Genomic DNA, 18,364 nt, shown 5'->3' on the forward strand with positions numbered 1-18,364 from the left:
CCTGCAGTTCTCCAGTGGGCTGCAGGACACTTCCAATTCCTTTTGAAATAACTGCTGAGTGTCTCCTAATTTCCCTGCTGCAGTTTTCATCAGCTAAACCCCACTGCATTCAGAGTTAATCCTTCCTGGGGAATAGAGCAAGTGGATTCTGGTCCTGGTCAGTGGAATGTCATAATTGGCTTCTTGGACATCAGCTGGGTGGTGTCAGTTCTTGACCTGCAGTGTAAATTCTTCTTGTGGCCAAAGCTTTGGTCTTTGCCCCAAGAAAGAAGAGCAGAATGAATTTCCTGTTGGGGAATTGAACTCCTCTCTCTCAGGCAGGTGTTGGGGATGTGTGTGTGTCCTTTCCTGCTGTGTTGTCCTTTCCTGCTGTCCCCAGGGCTCTGACAGGGCTGGCTGTGATCCTGGGCAGAGTGAAGAGTTTCATCTGGAGCTGCAGCCTCTCGAGGCAGAGGTGGCACAGCAGGCCCAGCCCAGCTGGGGAAGCTCATTTGTGTTCAGGTCACACATCAGGCCCTGCCTGGAGCTCTGTGTGTGCGTGGGACTGGAATCTGTGGAGAAAGGTCTTTGCTTTGTGGGGTTTCATGGTTCAGCACAGTGCAGTGCAAAATGAGACCTCCTGACAGCCTGCAAGGCAAAGGAGCAGGGAGATGGACCCTGACACTTGCTAGGACATATCTTTACATATCCTGAGGTCGTTCTCAAGCTAAATCGTATGCTCATGCTGTCTCTGTGGTCCTCAGATTTATTTCAGAACTGGAAGCCAGAGTGAGGGAACATCCTGGGGACCCAGGAACATGATAGGAATGGGGTTTTTTGGGTTTATTTTTTTTTTCCTTCTGTTTTTGTCTTGTTTAACTGTGTGTGACTCTTAATACAGTGATGATATTCCTTTGTTATGCAATGATGATAAAGCACTTGGAGTGTGTGGATTAAACGGCTTGTCCTGCAGGAGGGCTCCTCACACTGCAGCTAAGCTGATCTCAAGAATCAGGTTAATTCTAAGCATTAAGTTATTGCTGCCATCAGCACTGTTTATGACAGTGGAACCTGTTTGAGGAGGCAGAGTGATTGAGGTGGTGGTAGGTTGTGACACACTGAGAGCATTTTAACTTTTATCTGTTTCTTTTTTTTTCAACTAGAAGAAAACTAGTTTTCTAAGTCTTTGCTTTGGATAAGCCAGAGAATGAGCCAAGTGGATATAGGCATTGCACAAAATCATGATTAAGGGATCTTCCTTTAAAGGCACGAAGAGACAGATGCTTATTTTATACAGAGCTTGAAGTGTTACAGTTGTTGCATAAATGTCACTCTTCTATCTTAAAACTCCAAGCAGCTTCTGGTGCCTGGAGGTCTGAGTGGATAACGGATCATCAGAAGAGCCAAAGTCTGGTTTTAAGCATCAGCATCTCTTAAAGCTGCATAATCTGTGACAAACCAGGTCCTTGTTGTGTGGAGTTCCAAGGGCATTACTGTTTTCAGTCTGACATAAAGGCAGACAGAGTTTTTCTGCAGTTACTGAAGCTGCTTTGAGACATTTAGGTTTCCCTACTTAAAACTGGACTGAAACCAACCCAAGTTTTCTTTAAAGAGATAACAAACCAAACAGATAAACCAAAAAAGTGAATTTCCATTCACTTCAAAGCTTAGCCCAACATGTTAGAAATTTATTTTTGGAAACAGAATGAGGAAGGGAAAATATGCTAAGCTGCCTTCTCTTGACACTCCATTCTTGGTGTCCTGCTGTGTGTGTGGAGTCCCAGAGTCAGACAGCTCTGGGGGCTCAGCCTCTGTGCATGGGGGCATCCTGTGGGCCTGGCAGCCCGTGAGGACATGCACTGGCAGGAGCTTCGTGGGCATTCCCTGGGGAGGAGGAGTGTCAAACTCTGCTGTATTTGGCTTTTTATGTTCCTCGCCAAAAGGAAGCAGAAAACTGTTCTTTTTGTCCATTGAAAATTATGTTGGATCTTCCTGGGTATTTTAAAATTAAGCTAAGCCTCCTTTACTGTGTTTTAGAAATGCACTTTAAGTACCATTTTAGAGAAGATTCCTGTATTCTGGGAATACAGAAGAGAAGGGAGTACTGTTTCCAGACTGCAGAAAAGTTTTTTTGGACAATGTCTTTATTACTGATCAGTGTGGTATTTCAAAGCAAAGACTTTACTTCTTGCTGCTTGTTATCTAATTTACAGGGATTTAATTTTATGTAATGTATTGTATATTTATACATCTGTAATTAATTGCACATTAGATAAGGAAGAGGATTAGCTTTGGTCTAACACCCGCTGGTACTAAACTGCCCGTGCAGGTGCATCTGCCTGTTCTCCTGCACACCTGAGCTGGTGGCAGCTGGTGCTGGGGTGGGTGTTTTGCTGAAGACGCAGCTGTTGACCTGCTGCTGGAGGAGGGAGGCTCCTGCTGCTGCTCAGGAAGGGTTTTCTGGCTGTCCCTGCCAATGGGTCTGACGTGTGGTTGCATCTCTCCGTTGTAGTTACTAACCCAGTCCGTGGTCTGGCTGTAGTGTCTGTAGCAGGATGTATTAACTTCGTGCTTCCTTGTTTCAAAACATCAGCTGTTCAAGAACAGGACTGACTTTTGTTCAGAAGGCCATTTATGTGTGTTCTGTGTATTTGAAATCAAAACTAGTCCAACACTAACCAGATGATTGTGTCCAATGTTATTGGGAACAGGATTTAAATTGCTGGGATCAGCTGTGTATTCAGAAAACTGGTGTGGAGCTCCCAAGTCTTCGATTCTTAATGTTGCCAAGTGAATGGGGTGCCCCTGAGCAGTGCTGAGTTACCTCCTGCTTGCCTGGAAGCAGAGGGAGTCCTGAATGATCAGCACTTCCCAGGGTCAGGTCTGAATTTTCCACTTTGCTTGTTCATATTTCATGTGCAGTGGGTTATGGCTCCCGGATTTGGACATTAGACATGCTGTTCACTGGAACACATCCCTTGGAATTCTGGTCCCCATGTCCCTGTTAATCTCTCTGTACACAAGGTATACAAGGTAAATGCTGTATAAGTGGCCTTCTTGAACAAATCTCTTTGCAAACTGATTTCATCCCAGCGAAGGAGTGTATCAGCAACACTGTACATTAATTTCAGGTTTTCATTTTCTTATTTTATTTTGTAAATATATCCGATATTTGGAGCTTGAGTATACAAAATGTAAATATAGTTCATGTATTTGTACTAATTCTGATCCATTTGCTGTATAGCCTTAGGTGTGCAATGCAGATATCTAACTGTGTATGGTAACCTTGCACCACTGAATTGTTAGTGAACGAGGTGAAACAATAAAGGTACAACCAGTGCATTAGCAGAGAATGTGTGCTCCTGTCATTTTGATTACTTTTATCTTATGTTGATTTTTAAAACATGTTCTGAACAAGGCGATGCTTTCATGAAAAGAAATCAATCTCATCTGTTTTTAAGAAAGAAAGGGAAGGGAGGCCGTGCCTGTCCTCATCCTCTCCCCTCTGCTGTGCTGCCCAGCATTTCTAAATAACTTTTTGGATGCTTTTGGGTGATTATTTTGCTTGAAAAATAAATTAGGCTTGTGACAGTGCTGGCAATACTGAACTCGCTGATCTGGGGGCGACAGCTGGAAATGAGAGGAAAGGGATGAAATCAAACCATCAAAGCACCACAGCAGAGTGGGAACTCGTGAACAAAGATGTGTCAGGGGAACCCCCTGAATCATCCCCGACTTGGTCTGAAGGTGCAAAGTTCTCTGTAGCTTTTACAGGCCCTGGACAGCACATCCCCCCCGGCATTTAAATCCCACCAAAACAGGTCAGGAACCTCTTAGACCTTTAAACCAGCTGCATGGTGAGAAAATACCTTTAGCAGGCTGCTGGGCTCCTCTGTTCCGTGTTTGACAATCCCTTTGTTGTCTCTGCTGCTGGGGCCGGTGCCCGGGTGGTTTTCCAGTCACCTCTGAACTTTTCCTGGTGCCTCCTTTGACACGTTAAAACCTCCTGGGAGCCGCCCTGTCACTGATTCCTGATTCATTCACTCTCAGCCCAAAACTGGGGTGAACCAAAACCTCCATGGGCCAGACTGCAGCCGGTCATCGTGTTTAGAAAATCATTTATCTAGAATTTAATAGAAACCACGGTCTCGAGAGGGGGGTGTGTGTGTGTTGCCCATATATCGGAGTTTGGGAAGTGGCTTTGTCCCCCTGCGGTGGCCTCGGTGCTGGCGGGGACAGCTGTGTCAGCTTTGCCTGGGCGCACACACAGGGAGCGGTGGTACCCGAGGGGCCGCCTGGGGCGACGTTCAGCGGCAGAATCGGAGCCAATTAATAATAATTGGAGAGAAATGACAAACGGCGCGGTTCCCGGCGGTCCTGGGGGTGCGTATCCCTGGGAACAGGGGCACAGCCGGGGACCGGGGCAGCTGCGCGGCTCCTCCGCGGGCGGCGGGGAAGGGCCAGAGCCCGGCGGGGACAGCGCGGGGACAGCGCGGGGAAAGCACGGCCCGGCCCGGCCCGACATTGCCCCTTTAAGGGGGCGTGGCCTCCGGGACATCGGGCCATGGGCGGGGGGCGTGGCTCTCCGGAGGAGCCAATGGGCGCGCCCGGCCCCGCCCGCGGCGCTGAGGGGAAGCGGAGCGCGCCCCAGGCCCGGCCCGCAGAGCCCCGAGCGAGCCGGGACAGCCCAGAGCGCCCAGGGACCCGGAGATCTCAGCGATCCCAGAGACCGGAGAGTTCCCGCCGACCGGAGCGCCCCGAACGCCGCGGCCATGGCACAGTGAGAGCGGGGCGGGAGCGGGGCCCGGCGTGGGGCTGCAGCCCGGGCTCGGGAGGCCCCGGCGCGCTGTTTGCGGGGGGCTCTGCCGGTGACTCCGCACGGCCTCGGGCCTGTGACCCGCTGCGGTAACAGCGGCCGGAATGAGCTCAAAACTCCGCGTTTGTCAGGAAGGGATGGGCTGCTCTGGCACGGGCAGGACGGGCTGGCTGAGGTGTGGATGCTGCTGCCGGATCACCGCTGGTGACTTACCTGGCGTTTTTTTATTTCACATTCCAGAGCTGACATCGCTTTGATTGGACTGGCCGTGATGGGTCAGAACCTGATTTTGAACATGAACGACCACGGCTTCGTGGTAAGTGAGGAAACATTGTTTAGGAAGGCTGACTGGCAGCACTTGGGATTGGAGCTGAGCATTTTGTGGGTGCTTCCCCCCACTCTTTTGATGGTCTAAGGGATGTTATTTCCTCCTCTTAGTTGTACCCTGTGCTGGCCTTTGTCCTGTTTCCAGGGAACAGCGGGTCAGGCATGTGCTCAGCTGGCACCCGATACATTAATCAGGCGTGACTTTACCTGAAGTTTGCCTTGGCCTTACCCTGAGGCACTTGCAGAGACCTGCTCAGGTTCATCCCTGCCCTGTGCTCTCAGGAGGGTGGAAGTGGGAGAGCACAGGATGTTGAACCTTGCTCGTATAATTTGTATTCTGAGCTGAAGTAACTGTTCCATTGGCAGCTTTCATTGGCCTGTTTTCTTGCCCCCCAGGTCTGTGCATTCAACAGGACGGTTTCCAAGGTGGATGAATTCCTGGCCAACGAGGCCAAGGGCACCAAAGTGATCGGGGCTCACAGCCTGCAGGAGATGGTCTCCACGCTGAAGAAGCCCCGGCGCATTATCTTGCTGGTGAAGGCTGGAAGTGCAGTGGATGACTTCATCAATAAATTGGTGAGGCAGACATTCACTCTACTTGCTGTCTTTTGGAGGAGTTTCCTCTGGAAGTTCTCAGTCATTCACCATTAGTGAGGTTTCCAAGGTATGGAAGAACTGAAATGCTGATTTATATATTTCTGACAGGTGCCATTGTTGGAGGCTGGAGACATCATAATTGATGGAGGGAATTCTGAGTATAGAGATACCACGGTAAGCCTGTTTCCTACCTAACGTGAATGAATAAAGTACACACAAGTCTTCCATTTCTGATCATCAGAAGAGTCAGTCAATAAGATGCCATCACACCTGTGCTCAGGAAAAGCCAAACTGAATTATTTCTGCAAAATTAAATCATGCAGCCTATTAAAAAGCAGTTAAGGACTGCCCTAGAAGAATGTTTTTGTAGAAGTTGCCCAGATCCATCAGAGAATATATTTTCGACATGTTTTAAAGAGTGAAGGTCTTTAGAAAATTTCCTTTTACAAACTTAGGGAGTTTTCAGGGAGATTTATAAGTCTAAGGGTATTTATAGATTTGTTGTTAATCCTTCATGATCATAGAACAATCCAGTAGGACAGAGCTGCTGGTTTGGCTGTCTTGGTAATGGAAGCAGCAGAGTAATTATCTCTGAACAGGCTGTAAATGTAGAAGTTACAGAAGCTGCATTAGCCTGTCTGGGGTGCTCACATGAAAATATTACATTCAGATTGGCATTTCTAAATCTCAGAGGAGGTGCTTGTATTTGTCCTTTTGCTCTGACATGCTGGTCCTGGATGAGTGAGTTGGCTGTGCCAGAGTGAGAACCTCAGTGAGGGTCAGTCCCTGGGGAGCCTGGAGCTCTCCTTGGGGGTCCTGCCCTGTGCCTCTCCCCACTCAGAGGCAATGGCTTGTCCTTAGAGCTTTCTGTGCCTTCACCTTTACTCTGAGTGAACTCAGCAACTCCACCTTGGGCCTAATCTGCCTCCCCCACATCTTTGCACAGAGCATGTGCCACCTGACACTTAATTCCAGGCCTCTCCTGGCCTCAGTGCTGCTCGTGCCTATCTGGTGCTTTTAGGGACTTGTTTTCTCACCACGTTGCTTTTGCAAGGATCCATATCAAAGCAACAGGAAGTTTCCTAATGCTCACTTTGGTGTATGAGCAAGCTTGCTTAAGGTTGGCTTGTAGCAAGTCCAAAGCAGAATTGAAAACGTAATTTTACATCTGAATTGCTAAGCTTTGTTTGTGAGGCTCTGGCACTGAACAAAATCAAATAATGCTGCTCTGCTCTTTGTTCCAGAGGCGTTGTAAGGAGCTGCAGGCAAAGGGCATCCTGTTTGTGGGGAGTGGTGTCAGTGGTGGGGAGGAGGGTGCCCGATATGGACCTTCTCTCATGCCAGGAGGAGCCAAGGAAGCCTGGTAAGCATGAACTGCTGCATTTTCTTGTTCACAATGGTTTGCAACAATTCACATTGTGCACTGAGAGAGGGAGAGAGGAGGGTGTGGGTGTGGAGAGAACAAGATATGTTGCCATCTCACTTCCTCAAGGCTCCAGATTTCTCAACCTGGCTGGGGTCATGGGGCAGTGCTGGGCCTTCATGTAAGGCAGAACAAAGGCAGGCTTTTCCTCCAGGAACCCACAGGCAAAAGCAGGACCTACAGACATCTGAAGGGAGAAGGGAATTTTGCTTAAATTTTAAACAAGTATAAATATATTTCTTTCTTTGGAGGCTGTACACACTTGTGAAGCTGCTCACCATGAATCAGGCAGCAGCAAATGGCCCTGTAGTGACACGTTATAAAAGGAGCTTCAGTACATGTTTGTACTGCTATTGAATGCATCAATTGATTTGCAAGTTTCTGCATGCTGCTGTGCTGTTTTGTGTTCCTGTCTCAGTAGAGGACTGCACATCAGTGCTCACATTAGACTTTATCCCTGTTGCCCATTCTCTGTATACACGTGGAAAGAAAAGGTGTTTCCAGGCCTTACCTGAGCTTTAGTATCTCTTGAGTCCTTGTCCATTTGCATTAGTGTTTCATGCCTGTCCCAGCCTGTTCAAATTTGATGGCACAAAGCCATCAACAACAGTAAGTTGCTGCCTGTTCATCTTTTGCCTTGAACAGCTGAGTAAGGACTTGTGTTCACATAGAGAGGATGTTTGGGCTCCTTGAAATGCATTACACTTGTCTGTACAGTGTTGGAAGCATGACTTGATTGTCCCAATGTCTTGTGAACTGTCTAGTTGGGACAAACACATTTAATTGGCATTGCTGTGTGGATGGGTTATCAGTCTGCCAGCTGCCCTCAGCCCAGGCTGCCTTTTGGCAGGTTACAGAAGGAGGCATCATACCTACAGATTTAATTTGTGTTCTCTTGTGGTGTTTGTATCCCCGACCTGTCTGCTAAGGTGTATTCTTTTTCCCCACAGGCCCCACATCAAGACCATATTTCAAAGCATTGCTGCTAAAGTGGGATCTGGGGAACCTTGTTGTGACTGGGTAAATAGTCATTTGATACTGACCCTACCTGGGGTTAGATCCCTGCTCAGGCAGTCTGGGGTCAGAGCCCTGCTGAGGCAGTTTGGTTGCTGAAGCTCCTGGGTGTTTGTCCACAGTAACACAGCACCATCAGGTTGATTTTCTGGCTGTGTTCATTTCCAATCTGCCACCTCTGATAACTCACACCATGCAATGGAAAGACAAAGGTTTGTGGCTGGGCCGTGTTCTGGGGGAGCTGAATGGAGCTGTGGCCCCCTGGTTTCAGTTAGCACTGCCCTTGATTGCCTCCTTTAGGCAGAAGGAAGCCATGGGCAGGTATTAAACCCTGGGAGTGGTGAGGATGCCGTTGCTGAGGGGATTTTTGGATGTTTCTGGACAGGTGGGAGATGAAGGAGCTGGACATTTTGTGAAGATGGTGCACAATGGGATTGAGTATGGAGACATGCAGCTGATCTGTGAGGCCTATCACCTGATGAAGGATGTGGTGGGCATGGAGCACGATGAGATGGCAAAGGTGATTTGCAGTTTTTAATGTCTTTCCTCTTCTTTGTGCCATGGTGTCTGTCAGCCACTGGTGAGGTGCTGGGCTTGGGTGAAGCTGCTGCATGTACAGGAAGTGAATTTTTCTGAAATCCTCCTGCAGGGGTGGGGCACCATATTCTGGAGCTTTACATGAGGTAGGAGCAGTGAGCATGGACAGCTGAATGCTTACTGAAGTTGTCTAAAACTCTTCCCAAGCTGCAGTTGATTTCTCTCCAGGAAGCACCTTCAGGTGCACAGATGTGAATTACTTTGCCTGAAAAGAGCTAGTGAAACATTGAGCATTATAATCAATCAGGCAAAATACATACATTAATCAGTTAAAAGATATAGTAGAGGCACAGCAGATTGGGGTGTGTATGAACATGTTTATGCTTTTTCTCCTTTTTCAGGTCTTTGAGGAGTGGAATAAGACAGAGCTGGACTCCTTCCTGATCGAAATCACAGCCAATATTCTCAAATTCAAAGACAGCGATGGCAAATACCTCCTCCCAAAGATCAGGGACAGTGCAGGGCAGAAGGGCACAGGGAAGTGGACGGCCATCTCTGCCCTGGAGTACGGAGTCCCGGTCACACTCATCGGTAACTGCTGCTTTCATCTGTCCCACCTCCCTGTGCCACACCACAGCCAGGAGCAGGGGAAGAGCCTCAGGAGTGAGCCCACAGCAGGGCTGGGCTGCCAGAAGAGGCTCTTGTAGGTGTAGCTGTTCCAGCCTTTCTGCCCTGACAGCTGTTCCTGGTTTTTTTGGTTTTTTTTGCTGGGCTTGTTTTCACCCTGTTCCTTAAATGCTGCCAGTCCTGTTGTCACACCTGTGTCCCTGCAGTGCTGAGAGGGCTCAGTGACAGGGCAATGTTGAGTGCTGTGCTCAGAGTTGTAATGCAGAGGAGCTGTAACACATCTGCAACACATTTAGGGGTCCCTAATACCAGAGATCCAGAGCAGGCTTCCCACTGAGTAAATTAGATGAGCCAACAGGTTCTTTACATTCAGATTTGCTTTCATTTCCTTGCTTTCTCTACCTCTTTTTCCACCTCTTTTTCCTGCTCAAGTCCTGAAGATAAGAAAAATAATATTCAGTAGCTAAAAGAAAGTAACTGCAGTGTAGCTGTCAAAGAAATGGATGCATTCCAGCAGCAAAACAGGTTCTCTGAATGGATTTAATGTTCTACTGCAGCTGTAGTCTTTCAGTTCTGGGCTTGAAACAGTGTTTCTTGCTCGTGCTGCTACTCCCGTCCTGTTTGGGGCCTTGCAGAGATCAAGGGTGGAGGAGACACTCCCTGATCAGTGCTCTGCGGTGCCAGGGAGCATTGTGAGGTAATGCTGACAGGGAAGTGTGTGCCACAGTCCTTGTGCAAACGTGGCCCTTCTCAGGGGAGCTGCTCTGTGGTTTTACTGCCTGAGCGTGACTTGCAAACTTCTGCCTGTAAGAGCAGAGTCATGCTGCTCCTGCTTTTTCCTGCCTTTCCTACCACGCTGCTCCTCCCCTCTGGAGAAGGAAGTTTTTGCAGAAATGGAAATTAGGCTGTTCTGATTTAGGTGTGATACATCCTCCTGCTGTAGGGAGGATCCAGAGTCTTGTGAAAACATGACTCACTTTTTTTTTTTACATTGTTGGTTTGATTTTGGGGAGTGGTGGTTTTTTTTTTTTTGTTTTTGTTTTTGTTTTTGTTTTTGTTTTTTTTTTTTTTGTATATCACAACTCAGTTAAAAGGTGGAACAAAATGACAGTATGAAGACTTGCTTCTTCTCCTTCTATCACACCCTGAAAAGCAGACGTTTTTGTTCCTCATTTCACAGTACTGTCTTCAATTACAAACAAGTACAGCTTAAACCAGCACGATTAGGAGCTCACTGAGCCAGCCTGGCAGATATTTAGTAACCTGTTTAGGGATGTTAGAAAACTTTCCTATGGACTTCTGAGTACTAGTGCTAGAGGCCTGTCAAATTTGTAAATCTTATTTCATCTTAGAAGTTAACCTGCTGATTTATTCTTGATTTTAATTGCCCTTGTTTTGCATGTCTGTATTTCAAAGCACATCCAGTTAATGTGAGCTGGCATTTAAGGAACAGCTTTTTATCTGAAAAGCATGATACAATACTTGGTGAAGTCTTCAGCCTTGCTTTTCCTAGACTGCAGTGCACCACTGTCAGTCTCTGATAGACAGGAAAAGATTTTAAAGTAAATTCTCAAAATTGAGAGCTGGTAAATGTTCCTTAGGATAAATTTTCATGTGGACGACTTGTGGCTTTATTCTTATAATTTATCTCTTATCATTTGAAAGCTGTATCAGTCAATACTTAGCCAATGGTTGTACCGAGGGGCAGTGCTGTCCCTCAGGAATGCTGTTGGGATAATTCATTTGTGCAGCAGTTATTTCACTTGGCTCATCACTGAGTGACACTCTGTGGTGCTTGATACCTCAGACCAGACAGCGATGCTGAGGTTTGTAACGATCCCCTCTTTGCTGCCTTCCCCAAAGGTGAAGCTGTGTTTGCACGGTGCCTGTCTTCCCTCAAAGACGAGAGGGTGCAGGCCAGCAAGGTGCTGGGGGGGCCCAGGGTGACTCAGTTCAGCGGGGACAGGAAGGCTTTCCTGGAGGACATCCGCAAGGTGAGTCCCTGCACGGGCTCGGGGCAGGGTGGGCTGCTGGGAGCCCGGGGGGAGCTGCTGTGTTTGCACTTCACAGACCTGGGTCCTGCTGTCAGCACTGGGCACTGTCCCTGATGTCCCCAGGGCATAATGTGACCCCTCCTGAACAAAGGGAGGGCAGGGAGGATCCAGAGGGGTTTCAGCTCTAAGCCACAGGGGGCAGAGACAACTACACGGGGTACAGAGATCCTAACTCCTGCACAGGAGCTTGTCCACCCCTCAGCACTCCTGCCTTTGCCTGGGGATTGATCTCTTGATCTCTCTCTTTCTGTTGAAACCAAACTTTGCAATGAGAAAGGATATTTTGGTTCTCAGATAACTGGAATGTTGCTACTGCACTCATCCCTGTTGAGATGCGGGCTGAACAGAACACGCAGACCGTGAAGCTTGTTGTTCAACTTTGTGAGATGTCTCTTGGAATGTGAAATTGTTTTTGTTTTGTTTTCTTTAGGCCCTGTATGCTTCCAAGATTATCTCATATGCTCAAGGCTTCATGCTGCTGAGACAAGCAGCCAAAGAATTTGGCTGGACACTGAATTATGGTGGCATTGCACTGATGTGGAGGGGAGGCTGCATCATCAGAAGGTAATTGAGATGAGGAGGTAGCCTGGCTGCTGAGGGGAGAAGAGAGGCAGTTTAGCTTATGAGGTGCTTGGCTGACAAAATGCATTGGAAAATGCATAGAGTTACTCTGCTGGTAAGATTCTGAGAGGCTGTAGACAACACCAAAGGTTACTAGATATACCCACTGTTTTGGTGGCTTAACTGCTGAATTTTTTTTTTTTTTTTTTTTTTTGGTCATGTTTGGAATCTGAGTCTGGCTGAGTCAAGTTGTGGCACTGTAAGTTTTGGATTCTGGGCCTTTGTTGGAAGCTGTGACATTTATTCCTGTTTAACTTTTGCCTAGTGTGTTCCTGGGAAAAATCAAAGATGCTTTTGATAGAAACCCTGAGCTCCAGAATTTGCTGTTGGATGATTTCTTTAAGAAAGCTGTAGAAAACTGTCAGGTAAGTTCCAAGAAAAGAAGAGCATAAACCCAATAATTTATAGCCAGGACTTCTCTTTGATACTGACCGAGCTCTGATTGGAAACTGAAGGTTCCCATTTTACTGTTACAGAAGAGCCTTAGGCAGAAATCCAGCAATTCAGAGGGACTGTAATATGAGGAAAAAAGGCCTGGTCTGTGAAGATTCTCGTCACTGCCCTGTGTCTGCTGTGCAGTTGGATTTCAGCTGGGCAGACCATAAAGCTCTGTGCCAGTACCACTGTTTGCAGCAGCCCCAGAACAGTCCCAGGCCCACCCACTCTTTGGGCCTGTGTCTGTGCAAACAGTGTCCTCGTCTGGATGGAGCTGATGGGCAGAACCAAAACCACATTATCTGGCCAAAAAAGAAGTCTCTATTATCATTAGTAGTTTGTGTAACTGAATCTGAATATTCCGTGCAAATTACTAGACCAGATGGACAGTTAACTGAGGATTATCCGTGTCTGTGTGAAGGATCAGTGCTGTCCTCTTACAGCCCTGGGCAGGCTTTGTTCTGTGCTTGGTGAGAGGTCCTGGAAGTGCCTCAGAGTCAGGACATTCCCTGTTCCCCACTGAGTTCATGCTTTGGAGATGCTCTGACCATGTTGATGTGAAAGAACAGCATCTTTGCCTGAGGCTGTGGTTTGACTGCCTGTCTCAGCTGTTCTCATCCTGCTGTTAACTGTGTCTTACTTGCCACTATTTTAGATCAGCCTCGTTTGTGTAAAATCAGACTTGGTTATTATGTCCTGGAATGTGAAACAGACACACAGCTGTAGTGGAGTGGTTCCTGTCTCTGCAGTTATAAAATCAGACTTGGTTATTATGTCCTGGAATGTGAAATAGACACACAGCTGTAGTGGAGTGGTTCCTGTCCCTGCAGTTATAAAATCAGACTTGGTTATTATGTCCTGGAATGTGAAACAGACACACAGTTGTAGTGGAGTGGTTCCTGTCTCTGCAGTTACCTCTGAGCCAGCACTGATCATTTTCCTGCCTCACCAACACTGATCAGTTTCCTTTTCTCCTCTTTCCCTCTGCCAGGAGTCCTGGCGCCGTGTGATCAGCACTGGAGTGCAGATTGGAATCCCCATGCCCTGCTTCACTACTGCACTTTCTTTTTATGATGGATACAGGCATGAGGTGTTGCCAGCTAACCTGATTCAGGTGGGTGCTGAAATCTCATCCTGCTGTTGTTTAAACACTGCTTTAAAGGTCTCAATGGCAATATGCCCTAATCACTCACAGTGTACAGAATAGGTGGCTAATATATTTCTGTTGTACCTGAAATTCATGACACTACAACACTTAGAGACAGCTGGATAAAAAACAGCAGATACTGGTATGGCAGTGCCCAGTGTGTGCTTGTGTTCCCTCTGTGAACCAAGGGTAATGATACCTTTGAACCCAAAGGGTTTTAGAGAAGTATCTTTGAATGTTTGGATGCTTGGAAGTGCTTGTTTTTTAGATTAGTACCAAGCAGAAATCCCATACTTGCAGTTCTGCAGAACTCTTCATTTAATTATTAGATATTAGTAAACTTTTCATTGCAGTGGTTTTGCTCATAAACAGAAAATAACTTTGAGTGTTTTAATATTGGAGTCCAATCTTATTTCTGCTGTTCCTTGTTAGGTAACAGTGGGTGCAGCTTCTAGAACTCGCATGGTATTGACATTTGTGTGTCTGTGTGTTCTCGTTCCAGGCTCAGCGCGATTACTTTGGTGCACACACATATGAATTATTGTCAAAGCCAGGGGCATTTATCCACACTAACTGGACAGGCCATGGAGGAAACGTGTCCTCTTCTGCTTACAATGTCTAATGAAAACCCTTCCACTTGGACCAAGACACTGTAGATCTCAGATATTTCTTCTAGAATATCACTTTTTACTGTACTCTGCTAGAATTTGTGTTTGGACACTTTTGTAATAACTCGTGGCTGTATTTCATACATATATGTATATCTCTATATATATATCATATGAGAAAACGAAATAAATTTAGTTATAAATGTGCTGAGGTGTTTTCTTTCCAAAACTAGGTAAAATGGTTGTGTGGCATATTAAATAGAATTTATAGTCATGTTAGGTTTACGGTATAAAAAATTATAAAAATATATAATATTAATAAATAATAATAATAATGATTTTAAACGATAAAGTCCTAGGGATGAAGACAGAGACTGCTGCAATTCAGGAGTTACTGAGGTGGAGAGTGGCAGACAGGAGAATGGCACAGGAACTTACACAAGGTTCCAGGCAGATAAAAGCCTTTCTTTAGTTGCCATGGTTTATTCCCAGCAGGCAGCTCTTGGCTCTTACAGATTTAATTCCTGGGCATTCCTGCCCCTCTGTGCTCTTGGTGTGTGGGATGGGTCATGGGGAGACAAAACTCATATTCCTGTCACCATTCTCCCTCCCTCTGTTGTTCCCAGTTTTAAGTTCTGGCATAAACTCTTTGCATTGCTGTGTGGTTGCACTTTTCCCCACAAATCTCCCTGATTGTTTGCCTTTTCTTCCCCTGGGGCAATTAAAAATACCCACAGCAGTGCAAAGTTGGCTCTACTTTATATCCTCTCCCTGCAATGGCAGTCATCTTCAGGACTTCTGAAACCACCCCCGGCTGGCTGAACCTTTTTTTTTTTTTTTTTTCAAATTCTATTAAATTTCGTGCCCTGCACACTTGATTTCTATACTCATTTTTGACCACATCTATTTCTGCTACGACAGCCGCTTAGCCACTAGTTGAAATATCTATGTAAGGTAAAATATAACTCTCTAAGGTACCTTTTCTGCAGATCTCGCAGTCAGACTCGGCAGCTCGGTGAAGCGATTCGAGTTTTGCGGTAAAGCAATTCGAGTTTCGCGGTAAAACGATTCGAGTTTTGCGGCAGCGGCGGCGGCGAAGGCGGGACGGCCGCGCTCCCCTCACGGGGCCGGGGCAGGGGCGGGCGGGAAGCCCCGTGGGCGGGGCTCTGAGGGCGGGGCTCCTGAGGGCGGGAAACCCCGGGGGCAGGGCTCGGGGGGCGGGGCTCCTGAGGGCGGGAAACCCCGTGGGCGGGGCTCGGGGGGCGGCCATGGCGGCGGGCGGGCCCGAGCGGGAGATGCTCACTCAGGTACCGGGGCTCGGGGGGCCGTGAGGGGCCGCCTGTGGGGGTCTGGGGGATTGGGGGTCTGGGGGTTTGGGGGATTGGGGCTTTGGGGCCAGGCCGGTGTGTCACCGCCGGCCCCCGCCTTGCTCCCTGCAGAGGCTGAAGGCGGCGGTTCACTACACGGTGGGGTGCCTGTGCCAGGAGGTGGCGGAGGACAAGGGGGTGCAGTTCAGCAAACAGAGCATCGCTGCCATCGCGGAGATCACCTTTCGGCAATGCGGTACGGCTTACCTGGTGTCCCCTGGCTTACCTGGTGTCCCCCTGGCTCACCTGGTGTCCCCTGGCTTACCTGGTGTCCCCCTGGGTTACCTGGTGTCACCTGGCTCACCTGGTGTCTCCCTGGCTCACCTGGTGTCCCCCTGGGTTACCTGGTGTCCCCCTGGGTTACCTGGTGTCACCTGGCTCACCTGGTGTCTCCCTGGCTCACCTGGTGTCCCCCTGGGTTACCTGGTGTCCCCCTGGGTTACCTGGTGTCCCCTGGGTTACCTGGTGTCCCCCTGGGTTACCTGGTGTCACCTGGCTCACCTGGTGTCCCCCTGGGTTACCTGGTGTCCCCCTGGGTTACCTGGTGTCCCCTGGGTTACCTGGTGTCCCCTGGCTCACCTGGTGTCCCCTGGGTTACCTGGTGTCCCCCTGGGTTACCTGGTGTCCCCCTGGGTTACCTGGTGTCCCCTGGCTCACCTGGTGTCCCCTGGGTTACCTGGTGTCTCCTGGGTTACCTGGTGTCACCTGGCTCACCTGGTGTCCCCTGGGTTACCTGGGGTCTCCTGGGTTACCTGGTGTCACCTGGCTCACCTGGTGTCCCCTGGGTTACCTGGTGTCCCCTGGCTCACCTGGTGTCCCCTGGGTTACCTGGTGTCCCTGGCTTACCTGGGCTACCACATTATCCCATGTCTGTTCACCAGCCATTGCTGGTGGCACAGGGTTTCAAAAATAATAGCATTGAACTAGGTGTCACCGGGGCATTCTCTTGCATTATATTTTTTTTTTTCCAGTACAAGAAATGCTAGTTCGATTTTTCAGACCTGAAAAAAGCATTTAGCTGTATGAGGAGATATTGTGTGGCTACCTGCTTGTGTATGAGTGGTACCTGATAACCAGCTACGGTCACTTCATAACTGACTTGGATAACTTGTGTATTGTGTATATCTTCCCACTCAGTGTTTTAAAATGGTTTAAATCATCTTTGTGTTTTCTCTAGAAATCTTTGCAAAAGACCTCGAAATGTTTGCAAGGTAGGCACTGATTGTTACAAAGGTTTTCCTTTTTTTTTGTGTTAGCTTCTAGGTAATCTTCAAAACACCTCTTGTAATTCAAGCTTTAAAGGGTTTGGTTGGCTGCTCAAATAGTGTCTTTGAAGTTATGAAATAGAAATTCCTTGTAGGCACTTCTTTTCAGTCAGTGTTGGCAAAGATGTTTAAGGGCTGTTTTTTGGTTTTATGCAGGCATGCAAAACGAACCACAGTCACCACAGAAGATGTGAAGCTTTTGGCTAGAAGAAGCAATTCTTTGGTGAGATACACTGTATTTTCTCTCACAACATTCTCAAACCAGTTAATTCCCAAAAGCATTTGAATGAAGGTTATACATGGTGAAGCAACTGTTGCATAAGCAATTTCACTGTCCTCCTGAGATAGATAGGCACAATCCAGCCATTTTTAAATTTATCTTATTTTGCTTCATGCCACTCTGCCTCACTGTGGTGAGGTGTAGCACAGACCTGACTGCAGTTCAAGTGCTTTTGTTTCACCAGGGCTGCTGAAGTTCCAAAGTGCAGTAAACAGACACAGCATCGTGGATCACTTTGCTTTTTCCTGATGTTGTGTTTCTTTGTTGTAGCCTAAGGTCAGGAATAGCTTGAGTCCCCCAGCATTAATACAGAGATCACAGAATCGTTGTATTCCCTTCTGTGCTGATCTATGTGATGTTCAGTGGATAAAACTCATTGATCTGTTAAGACATTCCTGTATGTGGATCCATGAAAAATGCTTCTAATACTAATTTTATGTAAGGAGATTTTTTTCCTTCCATATATGATTTGAAATACACAACAGGAACTTGCCTGAGAAGGCAAAGTAGATTTTTTTTTTTGGAGTCTGTCATGTTTCTTGTAGTAAGAATTTTCCCTGTTAATTTCTTTGGTATTTCTAATATCTTGTGAATGAATGAAGTTCCTCAGTAGAAGACTGATTGGTTTATTGTTCCCAGCTAAAATATATCACTCAGAAGAGTGAAGAGCTTGCATCAAGTAACATGGAGCAGAAGGAGAAGAAGAAAAAGAAGTCCAGTGCAGCTAAGGGAGAGAGAACTCCTGGGGAACAAGAAGCAGCTGTGACTGAAAATGAAGATTCCAACATGGGATGATTCATTTTTAGAATAATGTTTCAGGTTATTTTCTCTTGTCCTAGAGAAACCAGAATTAGCCTATTCATCTTGCAGGTTAGCTCCAGCAATGAATCTTTAGGTTTTCAGGTGAATGCAATTGGATTTTTATTGTTCCAAAAATGAATTCAGTCCACTTACAGCCAAAATGCCTTAACTGCTCACAAAGGGTATCTGTTATTAAAATTAAAATACTTTAAATAAAGACTTTGAAACAGACCATTCTCACTGACCCATAACTCAGTTTGTGTAATAGTCTTCATTCTGCTACTTTATTTCTCTACTAACTCTGACCTTTTCCTGCTTCCAGTTTTGCTATTTTTGCTCAGACATTTTGAAAATTCTGTTTTTAATAAGCCGTATCTCTCGCTCATTTTCTTGACAGTTAAAGGTGTTTCGTGTCATTTCACACCCGTGGCACTGCTGGGGTACAGCTGTCACTGCCAGTAATTCC

The 18,364-nt window shown here is 47.1% G+C and overlaps 2 protein-coding genes across 2 annotated transcripts; both read left to right on the forward strand.

Moving 5' to 3' along the window:
* Positions 1–4,619: 4,619 nt before the first annotated feature.
* Positions 4,620–14,392, forward strand: PGD (phosphogluconate dehydrogenase). Its single transcript, XM_083877024.1, has 13 exons — positions 4,620–4,759; positions 5,036–5,111; positions 5,519–5,698; positions 5,828–5,893; positions 6,964–7,082; positions 8,093–8,162; positions 8,542–8,676; positions 9,095–9,284; positions 11,184–11,314; positions 11,805–11,938; positions 12,261–12,360; positions 13,422–13,544; positions 14,080–14,392. The coding sequence occupies exons 1-13, from the start codon at positions 4,752–4,754 to the stop codon at positions 14,197–14,199; spliced, it is 1,452 nt and encodes a 483-aa protein (XP_083733150.1). The 5' UTR covers positions 4,620–4,751; the 3' UTR covers positions 14,200–14,392.
* Positions 14,393–15,433: 1,041 nt separating this feature from the next.
* On the forward strand, positions 15,434–18,127 carry CENPS (centromere protein S). The gene is made up of 5 exons (XM_083876605.1): positions 15,434–15,492; positions 15,625–15,748; positions 16,730–16,763; positions 16,974–17,040; positions 17,737–18,127. The coding sequence occupies exons 1-5, from the start codon at positions 15,454–15,456 to the stop codon at positions 17,890–17,892; spliced, it is 420 nt and encodes a 139-aa protein (XP_083732731.1). The 5' UTR covers positions 15,434–15,453; the 3' UTR covers positions 17,893–18,127.
* Positions 18,128–18,364: the final 237 nt, after the last annotated feature.

Source organism: Zosterops lateralis, assembly GCF_965231275.1.
Source record: "Zosterops lateralis genome assembly, chromosome: 22".
Lineage (NCBI taxonomy): Eukaryota > Metazoa > Chordata > Aves > Passeriformes > Zosteropidae > Zosterops > Zosterops lateralis.